The 25,174-nt window shown below is 40.4% G+C and overlaps 1 protein-coding gene across 1 annotated transcript; it reads left to right on the top strand.

Annotated features, from left to right (window-relative positions):
• LOC109239610 (purine permease 3-like) lies at positions 8,197-10,537 on the top strand. Its single transcript, XM_019406199.1, has 2 exons — positions 8,197-9,004; positions 10,025-10,537. The coding sequence occupies exons 1-2, from the start codon at positions 8,294-8,296 to the stop codon at positions 10,370-10,372; spliced, it is 1,059 nt and encodes a 352-aa protein (XP_019261744.1). The 5' UTR covers positions 8,197-8,293; the 3' UTR covers positions 10,373-10,537.

A 25,174-nucleotide genomic window follows, 5' to 3' on the forward strand; every position in this document is an offset into this window, starting at 1 on the left:
CCTGGCTGCATTGGGGGCAACTGGGATTTGGTTGTACCCCCACATAATGGAGGTAGGCTCCAGTGGGGAGCCTTTCATGGAAAAGTAATCAGAAAAAGGATTGTATTTTTTTGGCACTTTTAGCTTTCATATCCAAGTGAAATTGTGAGTCATTGTTTCCTGACCTTGATCTAAAATTGAATAGGCTGATTTTGTGGAGTATAGACCATTTGGTGTTGCTCCCCATATCATTTTATCCTCATTTAGTGGATTGGATGGGATGGAAGTATTGCGGATTGAATTTTGGACATTTTGGGGGATGGTAATGGAGAGAGTAGAGAGGTCCCACACTCCATGGTGATGGACATTAGCAACTATTTGGACATATCTTCTCTTGTCAAAGGACCTTGAATTAGTAACCTTATGGCTGGGGGGTTATTTATCCAGGGGTCGTTAAAAAAGTTCACTCTGTTTCCTGAGTGAACTACCCACCTTTTTGCTTGCCTGCATGTTTCCCATCCTTTCAGGATGCATTGCCATGTGTGGGACTTTGCCTTTTTGGGAGGGTTCCTCCAATTGCAGTGTTTCGCAATAAGAGTTTTTGCCCAAAGGGATGTTGGGTTTTGGTATAGTCTCCAAGCAAGGCCTGAGTGCTGGGCTTTATTCTTTAATTCAGCTTTCTGAATTCCCAGTCCCCCCTTATCCTTGGGCTTTGTAAGTGTGTCCCAAGATATCAGATGCATTTTCTTTTTAGTAGTAGTGGTTCCCCAGATGAAGTTCCTCTGAACTTTATCAATTTCTTTGCTTGTTTTTGCTGGCAGTTTGATGTACTGCATAACATGGTTCGGAATTGAGTTTAGGGATGCTTTTGCCAGAGTGGTCCTTCCAGTCATATTGAGCATGCTTGTTTTCCACCCTGCCATTTTTGAGTGAAGATTGTCAATAATGAATTGAAAATCACTATGAGTGGGTCTTTTATGAAAAATTGGGAATCCCAGGTACTTCCCGAAGTTTGTTGATGCTTTTATGGAGAGAGAGTTTGAAATGAGTTCCATTTGGTGAGGTTGGCAGTTATTACTGAAACAAACTTTGGATTTATTGAGATTGATTTTTTTCCCTGATGCTAGATTGAAAGGATTTAGGGTATTCATGATTGTGTTGCAACTTGGAAGATTAGCTTTTGCAAAGAGAGTTAAGTCATCAGCAAAGAAGATATGTGATATTTTTGGTCCATTTCTGCTAATGCTGATTGGGTGCCATTCCCCTTGAGTGACATTGTTGTCGATGGCTCTTGAAAGCCTTTCCATGCACATGATGAACATACATGGGGAGAGTGGGTCACCCTGCCTAATGCCCCTAGTGGGCATGAAGGGGTGATTTGCTCTCCATTGACAATTACAGAGATGGTGGATGAGCTGACACATGACATGATGAGATTGATGATTGTGTTTGGGAATTTGAAGCCATGGAAGGTTTGCTTAATGAAAGACCACTCAAGTCTGTCAAAAGCCTTCTCCAAGTCAATCTTTAGGATCATGTTACTGGCTTTTCCCTTCATTTTCCAAAAGTGGGAGATGTATTATTGGACTATGATGGCATTATCAGAAGCTTTCCTATTGGATAGCAAGCTTGCCTGACTAGGCCCAATAATGTGGGGGAGAAAAGGCTTGATCCTATTGACAATAATTTTTGTTACTGTCTTGTAGGCAGTGTTGCATAAGCCTATGGGTCTGAAGATTTTTATCATTGTGGCTTGAGGGCATTTTGGTATGAGGCATAGAAGGTTTTCATTCATGACTGGGTCCATAGTTGATGTGGAGAGACATTTTTGGCAGTAGAGGGTGACATCCTTGCCCACTATGTCCTAGTATTTTTGGTAAAAGAAGGGGTGAAGGCCATCTGGCCCAGGGGCTTTGAAAGGCTTGAAGAAGAAGATGGCATTCTTGATTTCACTATCCCTTAGAGGCATTCCAATTGTTGTTTGCTGAATCTGAGAAAGACATGGCCCTTGGAATTCAGTGGAGGATAGGTCATTCTGAGAGTATGAGAGGGAGGAGGTATAGAGTTCTGTGAAGAACTTTGAAATTGCCTGTTTGATCTCCCCTTCCTCAAACATCCACTGACCAGTGTCATTTTGGAGGGAAAGGATTTTGTTCCTCCTTCTTCTATTTAAGGTGGAGGTATGGAAGAATTTGGTGTTGGCATCAGAGAGCCACTGGATTCTAGACTTCATCTTCCAAAAATCTTTTTCATTTTTTAAGATTGAGTTAAGCTCCTCAATGAGATTGTTCTCGAGGGTTTGTAAAGTGGTACTTGTAGGATAGAGGAAAGATTTTTTCATTCCTGCTATCCTTGCTAGTAGCCTCTTTTTCTTATGGAAGATGTTTCCAAAGGTATGCCTATTCCAATTGAGAGCATTAACCTTAAACAGAGAGGTGGAAGGGACTCGAGTAGAGTCGGGCTTGAAAGAGTCTCTAACTAGGTTTTGGAACATGGGGTGGTTGCACCACATTGATTCAAACCTGAAAGGTTTATTGGTGGGTCTAGGCTTGGCACTGCTTAGATTGACAAGCATAGGGCTTTGATCAGACTGGGTCCTAGGGAGGTGGGTGATGTTTGCTTCAGGGTATTCTTTTAACCAGTGGTTATTAGCCAAACATCTGTCAATTCTTTCCAATATTAGATAGGTTCTGTTTTTGTACCTTTTGTTGGACCAAGTATACTTGCTACCTTTAAACCCTAGGTCTATCAGATGATAATTATTAATGCAATTCCAGAAAGAGTTGCTTCTGTGGGTATTTATGGGGTTGCCCCAAATTTTTCTTCTGCTTTAAGGAATTCATTAAAGTCCCCACCCACAAACCAACTTCCTTTATGAGTTTTTGAGATGTCAACAAGACTATCCCAGAGGCCTCTTCTATCTTCAAGGTGGTTACTGGCATAAATAGCAGAAAAGAACCAGGGTGGGTTTGAGGGTAATACCTTGACCATGCATGGATACCCTGAGAGTTGACAGCTACCTCATCAATTTGGAGGGAATTTTCCCTCCACATGATCACTATGCCTCCAGAATGGCCAATGGCAGGGAACTGGATGTGCATATCAAATTGAAGCTCCTCAGTAAGCTTTTTGTGGTCTGCCATTTTGGTCTCCAGGAGAACCAACATCATAGGCTTGTGGAGCTTGACCATTTCAGAGCAGTGCCTCTTAAACTCCGCACTATTTGCCCCTCTAACATTCCATATGATGAAATTCATTAGAGGGCTCAGTGTTGGAGGGCTGGTGCTCGATGATGCTTTCTCCCTGCCCTGGGGTTGCATCACATCTCTCCCCCTGTGCTGAGACTGTTGGGATCTCATCACTAGGGTTAGGGTTAGAAGGGGTTTGAGAGTACCTTGGCTCATGTGAGATGATAGGTCCATTCCGCAACGCGCTAGATTCTTTTGGCATAATAGGATCAGTGTTTCGCTGTGGTCCATGCTGAACTCCACCGCCCTTACTGCTTCAGCCACAGTGAGTCCACTCTCACTATATTGTCGATTGGTATTGCTCCTTGGTCCATTGGCGTCTCGTTGTTCCTCAGTATCTCCAGGGCTGTTGAGATTCCTTTGGCGATGTTCCCTAGAGGCGATGCAGGTGGTTGTTGTGGTGGTGGTTGTGGATGTTTCTCCTGCTGTGAAGGTGAAGTTTTTTGGGTTGATTCCGGCTGGAGTATTTTGAAATGAGGTGTTGCATATGGATCCTCTACTGTGAGTTCTGGAAGAAAAGGGATACTGTTGAAGATCTGGTGAATCCGGTCTTGAATAGGCAAATCTCTGCTGGTGTTCAAGTTGGCTGGATGGGTCTGCTCCATGACTGACTGCTACATTTGAGCTCCAAGCATCCCCAAGCCCCTGTTAAGTGCTTCTGTTGTTACCCTTGCCAGATGGGCTGGGTTCTGGATGATTAGGGAGATCTGTTGCTCGCCCAGTTGAAAATTGTAGCTGAGTGCCTGTCCATGGAGTGCCAGTTCCAGCCAAGAGGCTGGTAGATGGTCCGGTAGTGGTGGGGTGGAGATTAGGAAGATTGGGGGGTTGGTGTTTGGTTCCATTTTTGGGTTTCTTGTTTCTATCCGTTTTTGGGTTGGTAATAAAGGGTGGAGTGTTGGGGAATTCAATCGTTTCTGACGGTTGTGGCTTTTGATTGATAATCATTTTAATTATTTTGGGGTTTGTGTCTGATGCACTAGGGATGTGGTTAATTGATATCCGGTTGAGTTGATTGGTTCTGTCAAATCACTGGAGATTTCTTGATTATACTGCGTTGGCTCTTGGTCTTTCATGGAGGGTTTTTCTCCAGTTGGTGTTGGCAGGGGAGAAGTAGTGTTGTAGTGGTTATCATTGTGGTCTACCATAGGTTCCATTTCCCCTGATGTGTGTGTTGGCCCAGACTGGCATTTTTGGCTTTTCTCTTGTTATTTGGGCTGTGTTGACTTTGGTTCTGGGGCAGTGTTCATTTGGCTTGGGGTAGTGGTTATGGGGTCCGTCTTTGTTGTCGTTTGAGGCTTGGGCCCAGATTGACAATTTGTGTGCATGTGGGCATTCCCTGGGTCCGCCTTCCGTTTAACACTTATGTTTGGCCGTTCTCTTGTGGGCTGCCCAGTTTTATTTTGTTATCTGGGCTGTGATCCCTTTGTGGAAGTGGGTTTGATCCGGTCCGTTTCCTGTAGTATGTTAGATTTATTGGTGTAACGGAAAGTTTGGGTTTTGAGAAACTTAGATGTAGCATCGAACATCTTCACTTTGATGCCCTCCGATTTTGATGATGGATTATCCTTTGTAAAAATGTCCTGTGCTTCCTTTTGCTTTGTATTGAGTTCCTTCTTTCGCCTTCTGGGAAAGGAAACCATCTTCCATTCTTCTTCTTCCTCCTTGTTTGGTGTATGGTCTAAAATACCATTTTGCTTAGTATTTGAGCATTCTGGGCTGTCTGGATTTTGTGATTGTTGTTGTCTTTTTCTGTGTAGGCATCCTTTCAAGATGTGCCCTGTCCTCCCACAGCCAATGCATAGAACATTTTCTCCTTCATAGAGCACCAACTGTTTATGGTCCCCTATTGCGACTGAGGTAGCAAATGGTGTTTCCAAGGGACCTGAATGCATATCCTTGCATATCTTCCTCTGAGAGTGGCTGAGGTGCATGTATCAATTTTTAGAAGCTTTCCTAGTTTCCTGCCCACCTTTTCGAGGACTTCCTTATCATAGAACTCTGTTGGTAGTTGTGATAGTCTTACCCAGATTGCAGTAAAAGATAAGGTTGCTTCCAGTGGGACGAATTTGGGTTCCCATCTTCTTACTGAGAGGAAATTTCCTGATATGAACCAAGGCCCTTTTTGTATAGCTTTCACTAGATTCTCCTCTTTACTAAATTAGACTATGAAAAAATCCCATCCTAGGTCAATCAAGATTAACTGTTCGGATGGGTTCTATAGGTCAACTAGTTTAGATCGGAGAAGGTAGTGTGGCATTTTCTTGCCGAATAGCTTTATGATAACTGATTAGCGCCATGGTTCATAGAGCCTGTTTTTGTCCTCCTGTCGGAGTACTATAGGTCCTATTGCTTCCTTGCCTTTTTCTTGTGTTAAAGTGGATTGAATTTCTGAAGTGAAATAATCCGCTTGTGTAGTCCTTTGTTTGTCCAGCAGCATTTCCTTGTAGGAGTGTTGTTGGTTAGCTTCTTCTTCCATGACAGTGTCGTCCGGTGGTTCCGGTGGTATGTTGGGTGATTTGGGTGGTTTTTCCAATGAATGTCTGTAGTCATGGATGAGAGTTTCTCTCACTAGAAAGCGGTGTAGTGAAAATACAAATATCACAGTTAACCAATTTTACTTCACTTTTCCTAATATAAATGAATAGAAAATAATAGAAAGTAAGATTGAGAGAATAAGGAAAAAGAAATCCTATTGATAATCACAGCCTTCTTCCAATAGGAAAGAATAAGATCTTCCAACACTAGAGAATAGTAGAATATTGACAATTGATAGTATTACTTTATGAATTTCTCGATAGGGGTACAAGATATGGTAATGGGATTTATATAAGGGTACAATTTATAACTGTTTCACCCAATTTAGTTCATGTCCGTTACTAACATTTATTACATTAATTACACGTTACATGGGTGATTCGTAATGGTTAAGGTAATAATAACCAATCATGCATAATCAGGGATTATGCTGATTTCTTTCCATAATCGTGGCTATTAGTGAACCTTCCATATTCTTCATGGCTTTTAGTATCCTTGGTTATCCATTCTGTACCTCTTTCCTCTTTTCCAGCTAATAGGTACGGCATCCTCGTACACAATCCCGTGGGTGTTTACTTATGCCTTTTTTGAACTTCGTTCTTCTTTATTGCTTTGATTCCTATGCCACATGTCAGCATATCATTGGTCCGTGTGGCGAGTCTATTTTTCCGCCAATACAAGTGACAATCATCTTATTATATGCTCTTCACCTCGTCAAGTGTTCCAATCAACTTGTTCCATAGCATTTGTCATCTCCATACTCGTTCTGCCTTTCAACTTTCTATTCTGATACTAATTTGTTGGATGGATACTCATAGCTATTATTTTTCGCCCTACTCTCACATTTTTTATCCTTCCAAACGTGAGAAAAGAAAATGTGGAAGGTGACAACTATTTTGTAAGGAAAAGAAAAAGAAAAGCTATGGAAATGTTCGTGATAGGTTATGCATCCTGTTATGTTTTGATGATCTAACAAACATAATGTTAAGAACCAGATAAGGAACCCGTTACACATCCTCAAGTACTCAAGAACAACAAGTCTCAAGCCGGGGACGTGACTCAATATTTCAGAGCCAAAGAAACAACAGAGGGAACAAATGGATACCAGTTCCCTTGCTGACTGTACCAGTCAACCCCCTAGAGTTGTAAAGTCGCTGCAGTTGTTTCTCTACACACGCAACAGTGCAAACAGTGCAGCAGTCACTTTATGGGGAATGCCCTTTTGCCAAACATGCTTGCATCATTCAAGCGATGCCACTTATGTAATATTAACATGAAGCAAAGGGAAAACATCACACTTGCATCCTAGAATTCATCAAGCATTCTCTCAAGTGTGTGTCAATCTGGCAAGTGACTTCCAAGGGTATCAAGAACAAAGAACAATATAACGAAGGACCAGTTTCTTGTGTTGAATCATTATATGTCCTTAGTCATGTTAACCTTTGTTAAAGGGATTTACTTGTAATTCCTACTTAGCTTAGTCAGAAGCATTGTGTAGGAAATCTTTTGTAAAACCATAAACCTTGTGTTTGTGTCTTGGCTAGAGTTAGTCGAGTTGTAAGCTTTGGAATAGAGTTATTATAAAGGGGCTTGTAATAGAGTTGTTACAAGTTAGTGAGGGATTAAGAGGTTAATTCCTAGGTTACAATAGGTTGTAATCTGAAGTTTGCTCAGTAGTGAAGTTGAAATCCTACGAGGGTAGGTCGTGGTTTTTAATCCCGTGAGCTGGGAATTTTCCACGTAAAAGTATATTGTGTCATTTACTTACTGTTGTGTGTGTGCATTCTGTGGAAACTAATAGAGAACCTAATTCTCTATATAGTTTAATTTGGTGGATCCTTAATTTCTATCAGTTAGGCATATACAGAAAATGATTTCAGATCGTTGTGTCCTTCGAAAACTCAGATAGTCTATACCCCTAATAGAAATAGATATACCCACGAGTTTCACGTCGTTTTGTTAAATTATATCAAAAAGAATATGAATGAAGTCAAGTATAACCACTTTTGCGCGTCCCTCCAACTCCAAGTTAGGTGGAGGTGGGGGAGTGGGGAAACAGAAGACCAAAGTTGACTGCTCATAAATATTCAATTAAACAAAGTGGCTACTCATAATTAATCAATTCTTAACTAAAACTCACGTTTATTCATTTCACAAGTGCAAAGCCAACCAGTAGCGTGGTTATGGCTATTTACATGACATATATAGCCCATGGAGGGCGTACTCGGTTTCCTAGAAATTCAACGCTGCAATTTAATACTAGAAAATTACTCACTGTCCGTCTTTGCTTTATATTTTTTTATTGTTATATTCTTCCCTTGTGAATCATAAGAAAATTACTAGTACGGCAATTAATTTAATCATGAGAAAGCCTTCTTAAACAAATAGTGGAGATGTACTAAGATTTCTCAATTATAAATAGATCTCGTCACTACAAGAGGTCCAATAATCCAAACCTTTGCAGAAGAAGAGCATTCAGCCTGAGCAAAAGAATACTCCAACTTAGCATCCAAATCTCTTGGAAAAAAAATATGGAAGATAAAGGATTAAGCACCAATATGAGGAGAATCCTCCTATTGATAAACTGTCTAATACTCGCTGTCGGTATTTGTGGTGGCCCTCTAATGATGCGTCTATATTATGTTGAGGGAGGTTCAAGAATATGGCTTAGCAGTTGGTTACAAACTGCTGGATGGCCACTCACCTTTATACCTCTTGCCATCTTATACTTCTATCGTCGAAAATCCGAAGGCTCTAATGCCAAGTTTTACTTCATAACTCCTCGAATTTTCATTGCATCAGTCGTCATTGGTGTTGTCACTGGTGTTGATAATTTTCTCTATTCGTGGGGCGGGTCAAAACTTCCTGTGTCAACCTCTTCGCTTCTTCTTGCTGCTCAACTTGCCTTCACGGCAGTAGGAGCTTTCTTCATAGTGAAGCTGAAGTTCACACCCTACTCTATCAATGCGGTAGTTCTTCTAACACTTGGTGCTGTTTTATTGGGTGTTCGATCTAATGGTGATAGGCCAGAGGGTGTGACAAGTAAAGCCTATATTCTTGGTTTTATGATGACACTTCTAGCAGCAGCTTTGTATGGAGTCATTTTGCCTTGTATTGAGTTAATTTATTTGAAGGCAAAACAAGCTATTACTGCTACACTGGTACTGGAGATTCAGATGATCATGTGTTTTGCCGCTACTATTTTTTGCACTATAGGAATGATCGCCAATAATGACTTTCAGGTATTATTTTCTTCCCTTGTAGCTCAATTCTACCCATGCATCTTACTCATTGCGTCGCATATGTGACACTATTGTTTTATGGGTTTAAATTCTATGCATTGTCAAGTAAATTTATTTACATAATTGAGCGATATACAATACGATACATTAAATGATAACATGGTAAAAAATTACAGTGTAAAAGTAAATAATTTAAACCTTTCCTGTATTAGTCTATTCCAAATTAAATGACACATTTTTGCCTTTGAAAGTATTTAATTTAAAAAATAAATTTTACCTTAATAAGAAGCTTTTATAACCAGACAATATTATGCATGTTTAAAATTACAAGTTAAAAAAGTCTTAAAGACACACAAATATTATATAACATGTTTAAGATCCAAATCTCATAAATATAATTTTTTTCTTAGATTTCGTGCCAAGATAAATTATGGAAAGAGTAACACATTTCTCTCATTAGGCAATCGGATCCATAAGGCCTTCAAATGACAATCTCTTTAGGTGTTCTAGTGGCTTCACCAACGATGCCCATCTTTACGGCTTTCTTATCTACGTTGGATATATATATATATATATATATATATATATATATATATATTAGTTATTGTTTCTTATTCTTTTTTGTTTATTTATTCGTATTTCAGTTCTCTTAAAGTTTTCTGACCTTAATGACAAGAGACAGAACAAAAGCTTGTGATGAGTTGTGAGTTTGACTTTAGCCGTAGGACATTAAAGAAGGAACTAGCTCGAAACCCTAAATTAATCATATCCCATAGAGAGATGAAAACTCTTTTGTCATGGAATACATTTTTTTAAATTAGGCATACATATCAACATCATGGGTTTGGGTTATATTAAATTTTGATATGTCAAAAGTATATGAAAACTGGAACAGTATTAGATTCGAAAAAATTTACCTAAATGTGATGTATCATAAATACTTCCTCGGTTTGAATTTTGTTTTAGCTATAGACATTTTCTTTAAAGAGCAAAGATTAACGCATTGATTGAAATTTGCAGGCAATATCAAGGGAGGCAAAACAATTTAACCTCGGAGAAGCAAGATATTATACGGTGATTGTATGGACTGCCATTATTTGGCAATGCTTCTTTGTGGGTGTTATTGGAGTCATTTATTGCTCTTCTTCTTTGATGTCCGGGGTTATGATTGCAGTTTTACTTCCGGCTACTGAGGTATTAGCAGTAGTTTTCTTTAGGGAAAATTTTTCAGGTGAAAAGGGCCTTGCTCTTTTCCTTTCTCTTTGGGGTTTCGTTTCATACTTCTATGGAGAGTTCAGACAAACAAAGAAGCAAAAGAATAGAAGTCCAAAAACGGAGATGACAACAACGTGTACTGAGTTTGTTTGAATTACTATTGGCTATACAGATAAATAATTTTTATTTTTTGTTGAAAATAATCTAAGTCCTTTTTCTTTCATTTTTATTTTCTGGGTAGTCTCTTTCTTTGACATTTCTATGTTTCTCTTAAATCTCTAATACAACACTTAGAAATTTGCAGTGTCCAGTAAATGCTCATCTTTCATGACTAATTCAACATTACAATTCATTACACCACAATTAAATATTAATTAAAAAATAAGAGTTTCATGGATACATTGCTTAATTAATATTTGTAATGGTACGGAACCGCTAGTCATCGACTTTCATCTAGGAGTTGTGAGATGGAAATACCTCGAGTTGTAAATCGTGAACAAAATCACTTCAATATTTATTTTTTACTCGACATAAAGCCAACATCTTAATTTTCCAAATCAAATTAATATATTTTGTTTAGTACAAGGCACTTTGTTTGCTCAAAAGTTATCACATATCTTATGAGTGCAAAACAATACAAACAATCACGGGAAAATCATAGCAAATCGTAATAATCCGTTGGACCAAATGAAAGAAACGAAAATAAGTACTCAGAATTAGGGGGAAAAACATTAAAAGCCTTTATTGATAATATTTGTTTGGTCTGCCTCCCCACGAAGGGGTTCGGAGCCTTACAATGGTGTTTTCTCTTCTCATAAGATGGGTATCTTTTTCTCTTCTCTCTCCTGTCTATAGTAGTGAAGAAGCAGCCCCCCTTTTTAGGGTCCCCTCTCTTGGTATTTATAGCTGTGGGCTTCGTGAGCTGACAATAAGTGGCCGTGACCACGTTGAGATCTCGCCTCTATAGTGGCGGATAGGCCAGGGCCTTGTTGACCGAGCCAGAGGCGGGTTGAACGTCGTCAGTTCTGAGTGGTCGTGCCACTAATTAATCATGAATTAACTTAAAACGGGATTAGCCTCGTTAATTGTCGTGGGATCGGATTCTGACCCATACAGTTAGTCCCTCTGCTTATTGAGGTCGTGTTTCGGCCGAGCTCGATGAGCGGACTTCATCGATTGTGATTTGAAAACAACTTGAATAAGGAGGTCGACTTATTGGCGGCGGTGGCCTTAGTCATTTACACGTTGGAGATGGCCGTAGCCTTTCATATATTAGAGGTGGCCGTAGCCTTTCATATAATGGTGATGGCTGTAGCCTTTCATATAATGGAGATGGTCGTAGCCTTTCATATATTGGGGGTGGCCGTAGCCTTTCATATTTTAGAGATGGCCGTAGCCTTTCATATATTCGGGGTGGCCGTAGCCTTTCATATTTTGGAGATGGCCGTAGCCTTTCATATATTGGGGGTGGCCGTAGCCTTTCATATTTTGGAGATGGCCGTAGCCTTTCATACATTGAAGATGGCCATTGATAAGGCGTAGGGTCGCGTTCGCGCCGGCTCCTCCTGTGGTAATTAATTTGGATTCCCCGCCGGCGGACGCGGAGAGGAATGCGGCTGCGGCGCCTGCCCTCGAGGGCGGACAATCAATGGGGGTTGCCCCGGTTGGCTTAGGCCGTGATGATACCGTCGCTTCGGCGACTCAATTGGTGGTTCCAGTCGCTGAGACGGGAGGTAGTTCCTCGGCGGCTGCTGATGTGGGTGAGGATGAGTCTGAATCCGACCTGGATCCCGACGACGTCCGTATGTTCCAGGAAGGCTCCACCAATTCAGCGGTGCGCGCAGAGGGGCGATCTCGCTTTATCGAGGTTCCCACGGAACTGAACTTATTGCTCCAAGGGGAAAGCTTGGTGCCGCAGTTCCTCAGCGGCTGCTGATGTGGGTGAGGATGAGTCTGAATCCGACCTGGATCCCGACGACGTCCGTATGTTCCAGGAAGGCTCCACCAATTCAACGGTGCGCGCAGAGGGGCGATCTCGCTTTATCGAGGTTCCCACGGAACTGAACTTATTGCTCCAAGGGGAAAGCTTGGTGCCGCAGTTCGAGCCGTTATGCTCGGAGGCCGAGAATGCGTCGCTGAGGGGCGTTACGGATATCGGGCTGATGAATAAAGTAGCCGTGATGGGCTTGAGGGTATGTATTGTTGCGTCGGTTCGCTTATTCTTTGCTTTAGGTTTATTCTTTTATTCTGATCGTTGTCTTTGCTTTGTAGTCTTATCTGTTGGAGGTGGAGAGCATTCGTCGAGCCAAGGTCCGTTCGGGGATTTTTGCGGGCGCTGGAGAAGTATCGCCGCTACCAAAATCAGTGCCGAGAGTTGCGCGTGCGCTTGAAGAATGATCCTCGGAGCCGGGCCTTGGTCGAAGAGCTGGCGAGGCGGGAGCTTCAGATGCAGCAAATACTTGGCCAGACGAGTGCTCTCGAGGAGCAGCTCCGCCGAAAGGATGAGGAGCTCGAAGCGGTGAAGAGGGTCGCAGCTGAGTGTGAACGCCGGGGCGAGGCCAAGGCGGCGGAGGCCGCTGTGGCATGGAGCGGGAAAGTGACCGCGTTGGAGGGTGAGGTCGCGGCATTGAAGCTTCAAGTGAGGGATGCTTCGTCGAGGGCCGGGGCGTTGGAGGAGGCTATCCGCGTGCACGAATCCCAACGGGCATTGGAAAGGGATGTTGCGACCTTTAGAGAGGCGAGTCTCGAGGAGCGGATTGGTGTCTTTGAGCAGGACGCCCAGGTCATGGCGGACCGGATCACAGCCTTAGAAGAAGAGAATCAGCGGCTACGGGATCAGGCCGCTTCTTCCAGCCAGGTTCGGGAACTTTGGGTCTTTGCCGAGGCCCAACGTGATGTATATAAGAGTTTGTGGGAGGCTGGAGTCGTGACCGAGGCTGCTTTTGAGGGGGCACGTCAGAAGGCTCGTGAGGCACGTGCCGATTGTGGTTTTGACGCGGCGACGCCAGAGGCTGACGCTGGTGCAGACGGTGCGCAGGCGGCACCGAGTAAAAAGATTATGCATTTTTTCTTGTCTTGTTCGCCGCTTGGCATTTTAGGCGTTTCTTGTATTATTATTTTTTTTATTTCTTATATTGATCGGCCTTGGCCGGGTGTAAGCGGGGATGACCCGCAATTGACTTTGTAAATATAAAAATTTTCTTTCCCATTGCCTGCCTTGTGCTTGTTTTTTTGTCACTGTTTTTCTTTCGTTCTTTAGAATTTTTGTTGCGCTTTTTGTTGACCGTTCACGTTGGCGGCCCTAGTCGAATTTAAATTGACGACTTTAGTCGTGATAAAATCGACGGCCTTAGCATGGAGGCCACTTCGACCGTCGTCGGGTCGTTTACTCACCGTAGTCGAATCTAGGTCGACCGTTGGCGGCGATGGCCCTAGCCATAATATAGTTGATGGCCTTGCTTTTTCAGCTCGGTGCGGGCGAGCCTTGGCCGTTATTTGGCGATAGCGGCGCTTAGCCTTAGTCCCAGTTCGGGCGCGGTCGAACTACCGGTCGTGATAAAAAACGCGGTCTCGTAGTTTGACCGGGGCCGAACTTTACGTGGCCCGAATCTTAATTCGAGTTGGGGGAACTTACTTGAAATGGCGAGGGTGCCTATCCTGCGCTTTGATTTGTTGGAGGTCGGGCTTTGCTTTCACAGATGAAAGCGTTTGGCCTGAGTCTTGGTTCGACTGTGGTTGAACTTGCTAAAGTTTAGGACGAAGGCGTCCATTCTTGTAGTTCGAGCGAGGTCGAGCTCGTTGGATTCACTAGCGAAGGCGCATAGCTTGAGTCTAGGTTCGACCGCGGCTGGATTTATTGGCGGAGGCACGCAGCCGGAGTCCCAGTTCGACTGTTGTTGGACTTTGTTAAATTTGGTGGCGAAGGCTCGTAGCCTGTTTTGGTTCAATTGTGGTTGAACTTTTGGTGAAGGCGCATAGCCTGAGTCCCGGTTCAACCGTAGTTGAACTTTCTGGTGAAGGCGCATAGCCTTGATATAATGGCGAAGGCGCATAGCCTGAGTCCCGGTTCAACCGTAGTTGAACTTTCTGGTGAAGGCGCGTAGCCTGTCTTGGTTCAACCGTAGTTGAACTTTTGGTGAAGGCGCACAGCCTTGATATAATGGCGAAGGCGCATAGCCTGAGTCCCGGTTCAATTGTAGTTGAACTTTCTGGTGAAGGAGCGTAGCCTGTCTTGGTTCAACCGTAGTTGAACTTTTGGTGAAGGCGCATAGCCTTGATATAATGGCGAAGGCGCATAGCCTGAGTCCCGGTTCAACCGTTGTTGAACTTTGTCGATCTTTGATGACGAAGGCTCATGGTCTGAGTCCCAGTTCAACTATTGTTGAACTTTGTCGATCTTGATGACGAAGGCTCATGGTCTGAGTCCCAGTTCAACTGTTGTTGAACTTTGTCGATCTTGATGACGAAGGCTCATGGTCTGAGTCCCAGTTCAACTGTTGTTGAACTTTGTCGATCTTGATGACGAAGGCTCATGGCCTAAGTCCCATATTGTGGGTATTGAGTGCTGAAGCTCGGTTTGGATTCGAGACCTTGAGCGGCTCATCCGTTGTCTTCCCAACCAGGGTTTATAGGCTGTCTTGAGGCGACTCTCGGCTCGAGATATCTCCGTGCCGGTTTCTGGCCGGAGCTTGTATCGGGGATGTGGGAGATGCCTTACAGAGACCTTCCCTTAGGAGGGGGGAGGCTGCTTCTTCTTGTTTGCACCATCTGATAGATGAGAGACAGAGGAACTGGATCTCGATTCGAGATCTTCGAGTTCCATCGGCCTGATATGCCGCTTTGGCTTGTTTAAGCTGGGTTGTTCTTCCTTTTTCGGCGTTTCTCTCCTTTTGGTCCATGGAAGAACTACGCGATTTTGCTATGAAATCCCCACAGACGGCGCCAAATTGTTTGCTCAAAAGTTATCACATATCTTATGAATGCAAAACAATACAAACAATCACGGGAAAATCATAGCAAATCGTAATAATCCGTTGGACCAAAGGAAAGAAACGAAAATAAGTACTCAGAATTAGGGGGAGAAACATTAAAAGCCTTTATTGATAATATTTGTTTGGTCTGCCTCCCCATGAAGGGGTTCAGAGCCTTACAATGGTGTTTTCTCTTCCCATAAGATGGGTATCTTTTTCCCTTCTCTCTCCTGTCTATAGTAGTGAAGAAGCAGCCCCCCTTTCTAGGGTCCCCTCTCTTGGTATTTATAGTTGTGGGCTTTGTGAGCTGGCAATAAGTGGCCGTGACCACGTTGAGATCTCGCCTCTATAGTGGCAGATAGGCCAGGGCCTTGTTGACCGAGCCAGAGGCGGGTTGAACGTCGTCAGTTCTGAGTGGTCGTGCCACTAATTAATCATGAATTAACTTAAAACGGGATTAGCCTCGTTAATTGTCGTGGGGTCGGATTCTGACCCATACACACTTCTATTTTTTTTTAAAAGTTTGGCTAAACATGACTAGACCATGACACTATAAACAAAAAATTCATAAAAGGAAAAAAAGGTCCCAAATTTCACATTAAATTTCCTTTATTTTCCTTCCTATAGCCCATCCATAGGTGGTTTCTCATAAAAATGAACTATTTATTTAAACGAGTGGAATACGTATCTATTCGGTAATGTTGAAAGGAGAAATTTAGTCTAAGTAAGTGATTACTTTTTTCAATCTCTCTTCCATCTTAGTTGGCCTCATTAATATGTATTTTAACAAGTTTCTTAGTTGGGTCAATAGTTACGGGGTTTCCTATTAGAAAAGCTTTTAATTGTTGGGAATCTTTGAATATGAGTGATCAGTTTCTCTTGCACAAAATTTTAATAGACGACGTGGGAAGGCACCTTTATTGAGACGAGATAGTTATATAAAACAAATGGGGAATACACGATGGCCGGACTAGAGAAAGAACTGCTTGAAATGTGTACAATGGGACAGCTAAGGGTGGCAAACAGACTGGCTGGGCCGGACATGAACGAGCCAAAAACGGACATCTTATCTGCAACCTTTTACCCTTCAAATCCTAGATACGGTTGTGCTTCAGTAACCACTTCAACAACCAATATGAGTCTTCCTTGGCACCCAAAGGAAAAGAGACGTTTCTAAAACGGTCACTTAACTATCTAAAATCACCTACTAAATTCATATTTTTTTTGTTTGTAATAAAAGATTCACTTAACTATACGTATAACACTTAGAAGGTCGCTCAATCAAAATTTGTAACAATGTGAAAAATGTACAAGGTGATTTTATAAAATGCATTTGCTTAAGTTTGATTTTAATGTTTGAGATCGTAAGTTGAGGAATGGAGGTTCTAGTCCCTACTAGAAGACTAAATTACAATATATGTCCTCTAATTAAGAAGTTGAACAAAAGATTTACTCTATCCATTTTCCAAGATTTTGCAAATAGTATCCTTAAGGTTTGGGAATAAGTGCAGATATAACCAATTTTGAAATTAACGCTAAAGTCATACAGGCACTACAATTTTTTTTTTTTTTTTTTTGCTAATTTATCTACTTCGGAATACACTTCAGACATATGAGACTAAAGTAGCTAAAATATGAAGTTTGGAAAACTTCATAAATTTTTTACTTGAAGTGTGGGTTGTCAGGGTTAAACTTAAATATTTTTGCGTTAATTGTGGCATGGCTTGCCAAGACTAACTTAAGACATTTTTGACTGAAGTTGTGACCTTGACAAGGCCTAACTTCACACATTTTTGACTGAAGTCCATGCTCATATAGCTGAAATTAAGCCTTTTGACGCACTAATATGAATCAATTACCTTTATTTTGACGTACCTTAATTACTGGCAGCAACACATGATAATTTCTTGACCCATAATCTCAATTCCTATCTACATGGGCTGTGTGATAACACCACTAGTCTTCTGGATTTTCCACAGTGCCTACAAATTGGGTGATCCAGAAGGTTCATACCCTGCACCGTATGCATTGATGTATCGTGGAATCGCGCTGCTTGGCGTGGAAGGTTTTTGAAGTCTTCCCAAACAGTGCCTCAGGCTCTCTAGTTGGTTCTTTAATTTGTGGCTGCCATTGTGATCAACCTAATGACTCAGTTGCTGAAAAAATTCGAGACCAAGTATAGGATATATCGGTTAGTGCCGAGTCCAATGTGCATGGCTATACCATTTTTACATTGGAGGGTACTTTGCGATTGACATGTGTATAGGGTCATTAATTCTGTCACGACCCAAAATCTACTATAGGTCGTGATGGTGCCTAATGCGGCCATCAGGCAAGCCAACGATGATTAATTCAATTAATTACTCATTTTTATTACTTTTGAAATCATAATTTCCATTAATTAAATAATATGAAATAGAATTTACAGGGTGAAACAATGATAATTACATGAACTACCATACTAAACATCCGATAGGAACCCGTGAGACCCGGTGTCACAAGTGCATGAGCATCAACTAGGAAATATGATAATATACAACACCTGTCAAGAATATAAATTAGACAGGAGAATGTAAATAACTCCGATGGGGACTCTGTATGCTGCAGATTCGTACATGGAATGCAGCTCACCGTGAGTCCCTGCATAGCCGCGCCTCTACGCCCACAAGACCACTAAACATATATGTACCTGCACAAAATGTGCAGCAAGTGTAGCATGAGTACGTAATTCAACGCGTACCCAGTAAGTATCTAGTCTAACCTCGAAGAAGTAGTGATGAGGGGTCGACTTCGACACTTATTATGGGCTAACAATAAAGTACCGAAATTATAATTAAGCATGGATTATATAAATACAGCTGAAAACTCAATAACAAGAAATACATAAACATTTCTTTCACTAATGGTAATCCCAAATTAATTTCTATCACTTAACAAATTAATCTCTCAAGCCAATCAAACAATATCAATTATAATTGGGCTTTAAGAATTTTTACGCACAAATTATGTCGAGGTCATACGGCCCGATCTAACATACAAATATATAAAATGTGCACTGCCGAGGGTCGAACGACACGAACCATATATGTATCTATCTGCTACAGAGGCGTTCGGCCCACTCCACAAGAAGAGAAAATACTTTATAAACAACCAATTCAAGATTCTTAAGAGGCTAATATTCAAAGAAATACCAATTCTCATTAACGGTCAAGTAACCCATACAAACCTAAAGTAAATGAAATTCGACCTTTTTTAATTCCTTTATCAAGTTCCAATATGATTTAAGCATTTAAATTAGCAAGTAGGGTGCAAATATCGCAAGTAACACATGATTTGGGTCCTAACTACCCGGACATAAGCATAATTAGTAGCTACGTACGGACAATTGTCACCTCGTGCGTACGTAACCCCCACAAATAGAAGCACATATTAAATCAATTCACCTATGAGGTAAATTTTCTCTTACAAGGTTAGACAAGAGACTTACCTCGTCTTAAAGCCCACTTTCCGATCACGATTTCGCTCTAAAGCCCCAACTTGCTGCCTTTCAATCCGAAACTAGTCAAATAACGTGCAAATTAATCAAAAATATACTCCAATGCTTGAAATTTAACAATTTATAAAAATTTCCAACTCTGCTCGAAAAGTTGGTAGTGGGGCCCACGTCTCGAACCCGACGAAACTCACAAAATCCGACAACTCATTCAATTACGAGTTCAACCATACTAATTTCATTCAAATCCGACTCCGAATAGATATTCAAACTCAATAATTCGTTTTAGTGAAATTATAGAAATTTCTTCCGATTTCTTCTTGAAAAATCAATAATCTAACGCCGAAAATGAAGATAAATCCATGAAATATGATCACAAGTGTGTCAAGAATGCTTACCCTAAGTTTTCTGGTGAAATTCCTCTGCAAAATCACTAAATTCCGAGGTTCCCAACAAAAAATACGAAATAATGGCTCCAAGGTCCGAAATAGAGGACTTATAACACTGCCCCGACTTCCTTCTTCACGTTCGCGAGCCTCCCATCGCGTTCGCGATGAACAATTTTCTCAAAAGCCATTTTCAAACTCTTCTCAGAGAGCCTCTAGTATAATGGTCATAATTTTTTGTACAAAACTCCAAATGAAAAATAGTTTAACTTTATGAAAACTAGAAACCAAGATCTACAACTTTCATGTTTTGGTCATCTCCCAATTCAGCCCTGTGCAACACAAATTTCTCCTTCGCGATTTTCAAACATCTTCTCGGACAGCCTGTAGTGTACCAATCATAACTTTTCGTACACAACTCTAAATGTTTGATTTTCTGAAAACTAGATACAAAGGGCTACAACTTTCATTTTTGGATCATCTCCAAATTCCTTAAAGATAGCGAGATATACGCTTCCAAGTCGGACGAAGAAGAGCAGGAATTCTTTCTTCGCGAACGCGAAGAACAAAGTCCCAGCAGCAAAATCCTTTTTCGCGAACGCGACAGGCTCCTCGCAAACGCGAAGAACAACACCATACATTAGAAAACCATCATCTAAAGTAGCCCAGAATGATCTGATAACACTCGAAACACCCCCGAGGCCCCCGGGACCCCATCCAATCACACCAACCTGTCCGAAATATGGCACGAACTTGCTCGAGCCTCAAATCACACCAAACAACATCGAAATCATGAATCACGCCCCAATTCAAGCTTAATGAACTTAGAAATTCAAACTTCTACATTTGATGCCGAAATCTATCAAATCGCGTCCGATTAACCTCAAATTTTGCACACAAGTCACATTTGACATTTCGTACCTATTCCAACTTCCGAAATCAGAATCCGGACCCGATATCACAAAGTCCACTCTCGGTCAAACTTCCCAAAAACCTTCACATTTTCAACTTTCGCCAAATGACCCCGAAATAACCTACGGACCTCCAAATCTACATCTGGACGCGCTCCTAAGACCAGAATCACCGTACGGAGCTATTCCTAGGCTCGAAATCCATAATGGGCATCGATAACATTAAAATACACTTCAATCCAAATTTATGAAATTCTTCCGAAATCACTACTAGAAATTCGGCCAAAACCGACCGCGGCCAACCAACCGACTTTGGTCGGTCAAAAAATTGACCAAAAAACCGACCAAAGTCGGTCGGTTTTCTATATAAAATAAACTAAAACTAATATTTAAAAAATCGACCGATTCAGTTAGTCATTTTAAAAAATCGACTGACTTCAGTTGGTAATTTTATATTTTTAATAAAACCGACCAATATTTTCGCGCGAAAATGAAATTAAGGAGTACAAATAAATTAAAAGAAATTCTTATAAACCAAAATGTACCATTAGTTTAGTGGTAGAATAGTATCATGCCACAGTACAGACACTGGTTCGAGTCCCAAACGGTACATCTTTAATTTCATAATTAAAAATACCGACCGACTTCGGTCGGTTTTTTCGGCAGATTTTTTCTTTTTGGGTTGTTTGTGAAAATTAATTTACCGGCTGAAATCGGTTGGAAGTTGCGACTGACTTCAGTCGCTATTTTTTATCGACCAATATATTTTCGACCAATTAAAGTCAGTCGGAAATCGGTCGGTTTTTTCAGATTTCCGACTGATTTCGGTCTGTATTTCTGGACGATTTTAGGCAGTTTTCTAGTAGTGAATGCCAACTTTCCATAATATGCGCCGAAACGCTCCCAGGTCATCCAAAGCCTCCTACACAAACACTGATCTTGACTGACGCTGAAGACAATACCAGCTTACTCTAAGCATCCAAATCCCTTTCCTGCTCATCCGAGCTCGTGACATCCTTGTCAACACCGAACCGCAACCTTGATCCTCACTTCCAAATTTCATACCGCTCAATGCACCTAACATGCCAATATGCGATAGTGCCAGAATTTCATCATAATTCCAGAACCACTAATAGTGTAAACACTTTATCAATATAAAAACTTTTTAGTTAACTCATTCCGAGAGAACCATAGCAACACACGAGTGAATTTTCATAACCGTAGAACATGCAAATCCTCAAGTAGTGGTCTAAACCACCATAACCCTTTTGGGATCCGCCTGCACCTAACAGGCCATAATACTTGAATACTCCCAAATAGAACCAATTACGACGGCCGTCAAGCTTCGTACGTACCGCCACAAATCACATGCATAACATAATCACGCTGAAGGTACTGATTTGTTACACCCCGTACTTTAATATTAAGATAAGTCGTAGTAACCCATATGAGTTGGCGAGACTAAGACCATTCATGAGATTATAGAGGATTCGTGACTATATTATTGTAAGACCCCGTAAGTTTAACAACCTTGATACCGTCATATACATTTGATTGATATTTTGAGTGGAATATTTTTGTAAAAAGTTTGAAAATTATGATTTTATATAGTTATTAATATTACTACTTTCGAATATGTTTTTAAATTTTACACATATATAATGTGAGAAAGTTTATGAGATTTTTTTTATTGTAAAGATAGAATATATTTTCTCACAAGAAAAGAAGGTTATCTTTTTACCATTTTAAGAATTAAGTGTACGAAAATTTGTACTCTTTATATGAGATTAGGAAGAATTATGTGCTACTTGTTCATACGCCTCTTTTCTACTTATGTGCTCAAGATATGCTTTAATTATTTGGTTACTATAAACACTAGTTTTTCCTGTAGGAGATGATAAAGAAGACCCGTTGTTTATTTTCTTTTACATGAAAATGCCATTATTGGCATTTGAGTAGTACTTTGGCTTCTTTAATATAGTTCATATCTTATTATGGGTCTATTTTTAGCATTAAACTAAAGGCAAAACTTTCTTTTATTAAAATTATATTTATCATACTTTTATTAGTTATTTCATTTTCCAAACACTTAAGGAGTTTTATGTTCAATCTCATCACTCGTTTTTGTTTGTTTTTATTACGTGATATGCTATTGTCCAGTAGACTAATATTTCGCTTTTATTTAATTTTTTTTTGAGTATACTATATATTCGATAACTATTATTTTTAATCTAGTTGATTCTTGGTAAAATTTTCACCCATTTCTCTTACTTCCTATGCATATAGCTATTTAGTATTTTTAACATGGATGTTTTAAATAATAGTGTATGTATTTATTTTATATGGTACTACATGACCATGATAGTAAGTTATATAAAGTGTGTTAAAAGTGAGTAATATTCTAAGTAATTTGGGGTAATTCGGGGTAATTGTTAATTGTGTGAATAATTGGTTAATGATTGAATTTTAGTGGAAGATAATTAAAAATCTTTGGATAAAGTTTAATCTCACGTGGCAGCTTTTGCCTTTAGGAACATTGTGACTCTTACATGTATTAAAATAGGTGGAATGAGACCTTGAGAAGGATAGTTGACGGTGGCAGCATTTAAAGGAAGGAAACATAGGATAACTTTCAATACCTTCCATTCACTTTAAATCTAAGGAACTACTATACATTTTTGTAGAGAAAGTTGTAATATTATTATAAGAGTGTATAAGAGAGCGTTGAATTTAACGATGGGATATGGTGGATGAGAGGCTTTAATTGAAGTTGAGAAAATGGAGTTTGAGTTACTTCAATATGACTTTAATGAAAAGCCACGTTCTTCATCAAAGTTGCCATTGGTTACACTAGCAGCGAGGATCATAACTATAGCTTGCGTTGTGGTCTCAGTTGTTGTGTTGAAGAGCAATAAAGCTACTTTAGATAAAGGAGCCAAACTTGAGTACGATTATTTCCGCCATACAGGGGAAAGCTTCGGCAAAGATAATGTTGCAATAGCAACGATATTGGTTCAAACATTTCATACGAAGTCTACCTAATGTGATCGCAACATGAGATTTGGATTCTAAGGGAGTACGGTGCAACCTTTTTTCCAAGAATATCATACGGATTTTTTCCTACTCCAGGTATGTTAAGGCTATCCCTTCTTTCCTTTTTGGCACGATCCAACGAAATGAGCTAGCACGCAAGTTTCAGAAATGATTATGTTCTTAAAAGTACTAAGGTTGCCTATGTTCCTGATTCCCCATATGTCCTACTACCATATTGTCTATTCATGGGTCTCATAATATTCCAAAAGATCATATTGTCTTACTTCATTATGCATTGCATTCATTTTTACATGTGCATTTACCCATGACTCAGACGGCGTTATATACGCGTATATATGTATATGAGATATGGGAAAAGGTTACGGCGTTATATACGCATCACCACCTAATCAGCTGGTATGCGTTGATGATTTGCCCATAGTGGCCGAGATGATATAATGGGTGTCGCGCCCCCTTTTTTCCTCCTCGCGGAGAACGTTCGGGTTTCGACATTTCATGGTGGAAATAACTCTTTTCCTTTTGGAAATTGAGTTTTTGAAGAGTCGCCACCTATCGAATTATGGTGCGTTAGGGCACCTTGAGCAATTAACTCATGGACTAGCTTGCATTACCAGAGATTTAGGGTAAGGGCTCGAAATAACCTTGAGGGGAAGGTGTTAGGAACCCCTTGCGGTCCACAACGGTGGATCCCGGCCGAACTTATATTAATGTGAATTAGTCAAATAAACAGATAAATAGTTTTACCACGTACTTGCAAGTAAGGCATGTTTTGACATTCAAGTAATGAAACAAGGAAAAGGGTTTGAACAAATTGCACATATATAAAGAAAAGTAAATTCATTTAAACAACGGGAGTTGGAAAAGGGGGGTCCTAGGTTGGTTAGCCTACATGATCATACCCACACAATGCCCGGTAATCACTCCTCAATGAGGGGCTACACGTGACATTAGCGCGTAGTCATCATATCCTTACTACCCAATACCCTCCCCTTGGTCATAGCCTAAAGCGTTCTAACAGCCTTGAAAGATATCCTATGCGTGCATTACCCATCCCTTCTTCGTGGCCCTGGAGGTATTTAGGACCTCTAATTTGGGTAGATCTAGACCATCCTAAGGTGTTTTAAAGGAGAAAAATCTAGGCGTCAACCAAAACAATTAGGATTGCACTGAAGAGAGGACAATTAAAGGCTCACATTTACCTCCACAAACAGAGCAAACAAGTGCACGTCTTAAACACAGTTTCAGGTATTTAAAAGAATCCCTAGAACGGGATATCTAGGTGAGCAGAGATTATACAGTACAGAATTAAGGCCAACGTGTGAAAGAACTGAGTCCATTTGCCTACTGATTTTAGACTTGCTGAGTATGAGCAATCGCAGATAGCAGAACATGATTTTACGGTTGCAGAATTTTAATTATCATATAGGCTTGCCTAGGCGTATAACAGTGATGTCCTATGAGCATGATATCTATATTGATTAGGAATGCAGTAAAATAATAAAACAATTTTTTTAGACAACTTGAGATCCTATAGGCATGCTTTCTAACAGTGTTAATTTAAAGCAGTATTTGAAGACTTATTTAAAGAAGCGGACAGATTAATTGAATAAAACCAATTCAGAATAAACAAACATGAATTAAACTGATTTATTTAACTAAACTGTTTTAAATTCTATAGGCATGATTTCTATTAGAGCTGATTTTAATTCCTATAGGCATGGTATCTGATTATTAAAAGCTGACTTTGAACTTATAGGCATGATTTCTAAGGAGACGAATTTGAATACATGCTGTAACAAAAACTGAACTTCAATTACTTTACACTCTATAGGCATGATATCTAATTATAAAACTGACTTTAACCCTATAGGCATGATCTCTATTATAAAAGTCATTTAGATCCTATAGGCATGGTTTCTAATATTGTGGAAGTAAAGCAACCATGGCAAACACGTTTGAATTAACACAACCCTATAGGCATGGTATCTACCCAATTTACCCTTCATATATATAACTACCCACCCTTTTTTACTAATTACCCCAATGTTGTTTATAATTATTACAGACCTATGAATTAAATAAAAATACATTAATGAACAGGAGTTAATCTATAGGGAGCCTGCAGTAGGCCCAAATGACTT

This window comes from Nicotiana attenuata, chromosome 1 (assembly GCF_001879085.1).
Source record: "Nicotiana attenuata strain UT chromosome 1, NIATTr2, whole genome shotgun sequence".
Classification (NCBI taxonomy): domain Eukaryota; kingdom Viridiplantae; phylum Streptophyta; class Magnoliopsida; order Solanales; family Solanaceae; genus Nicotiana; species Nicotiana attenuata.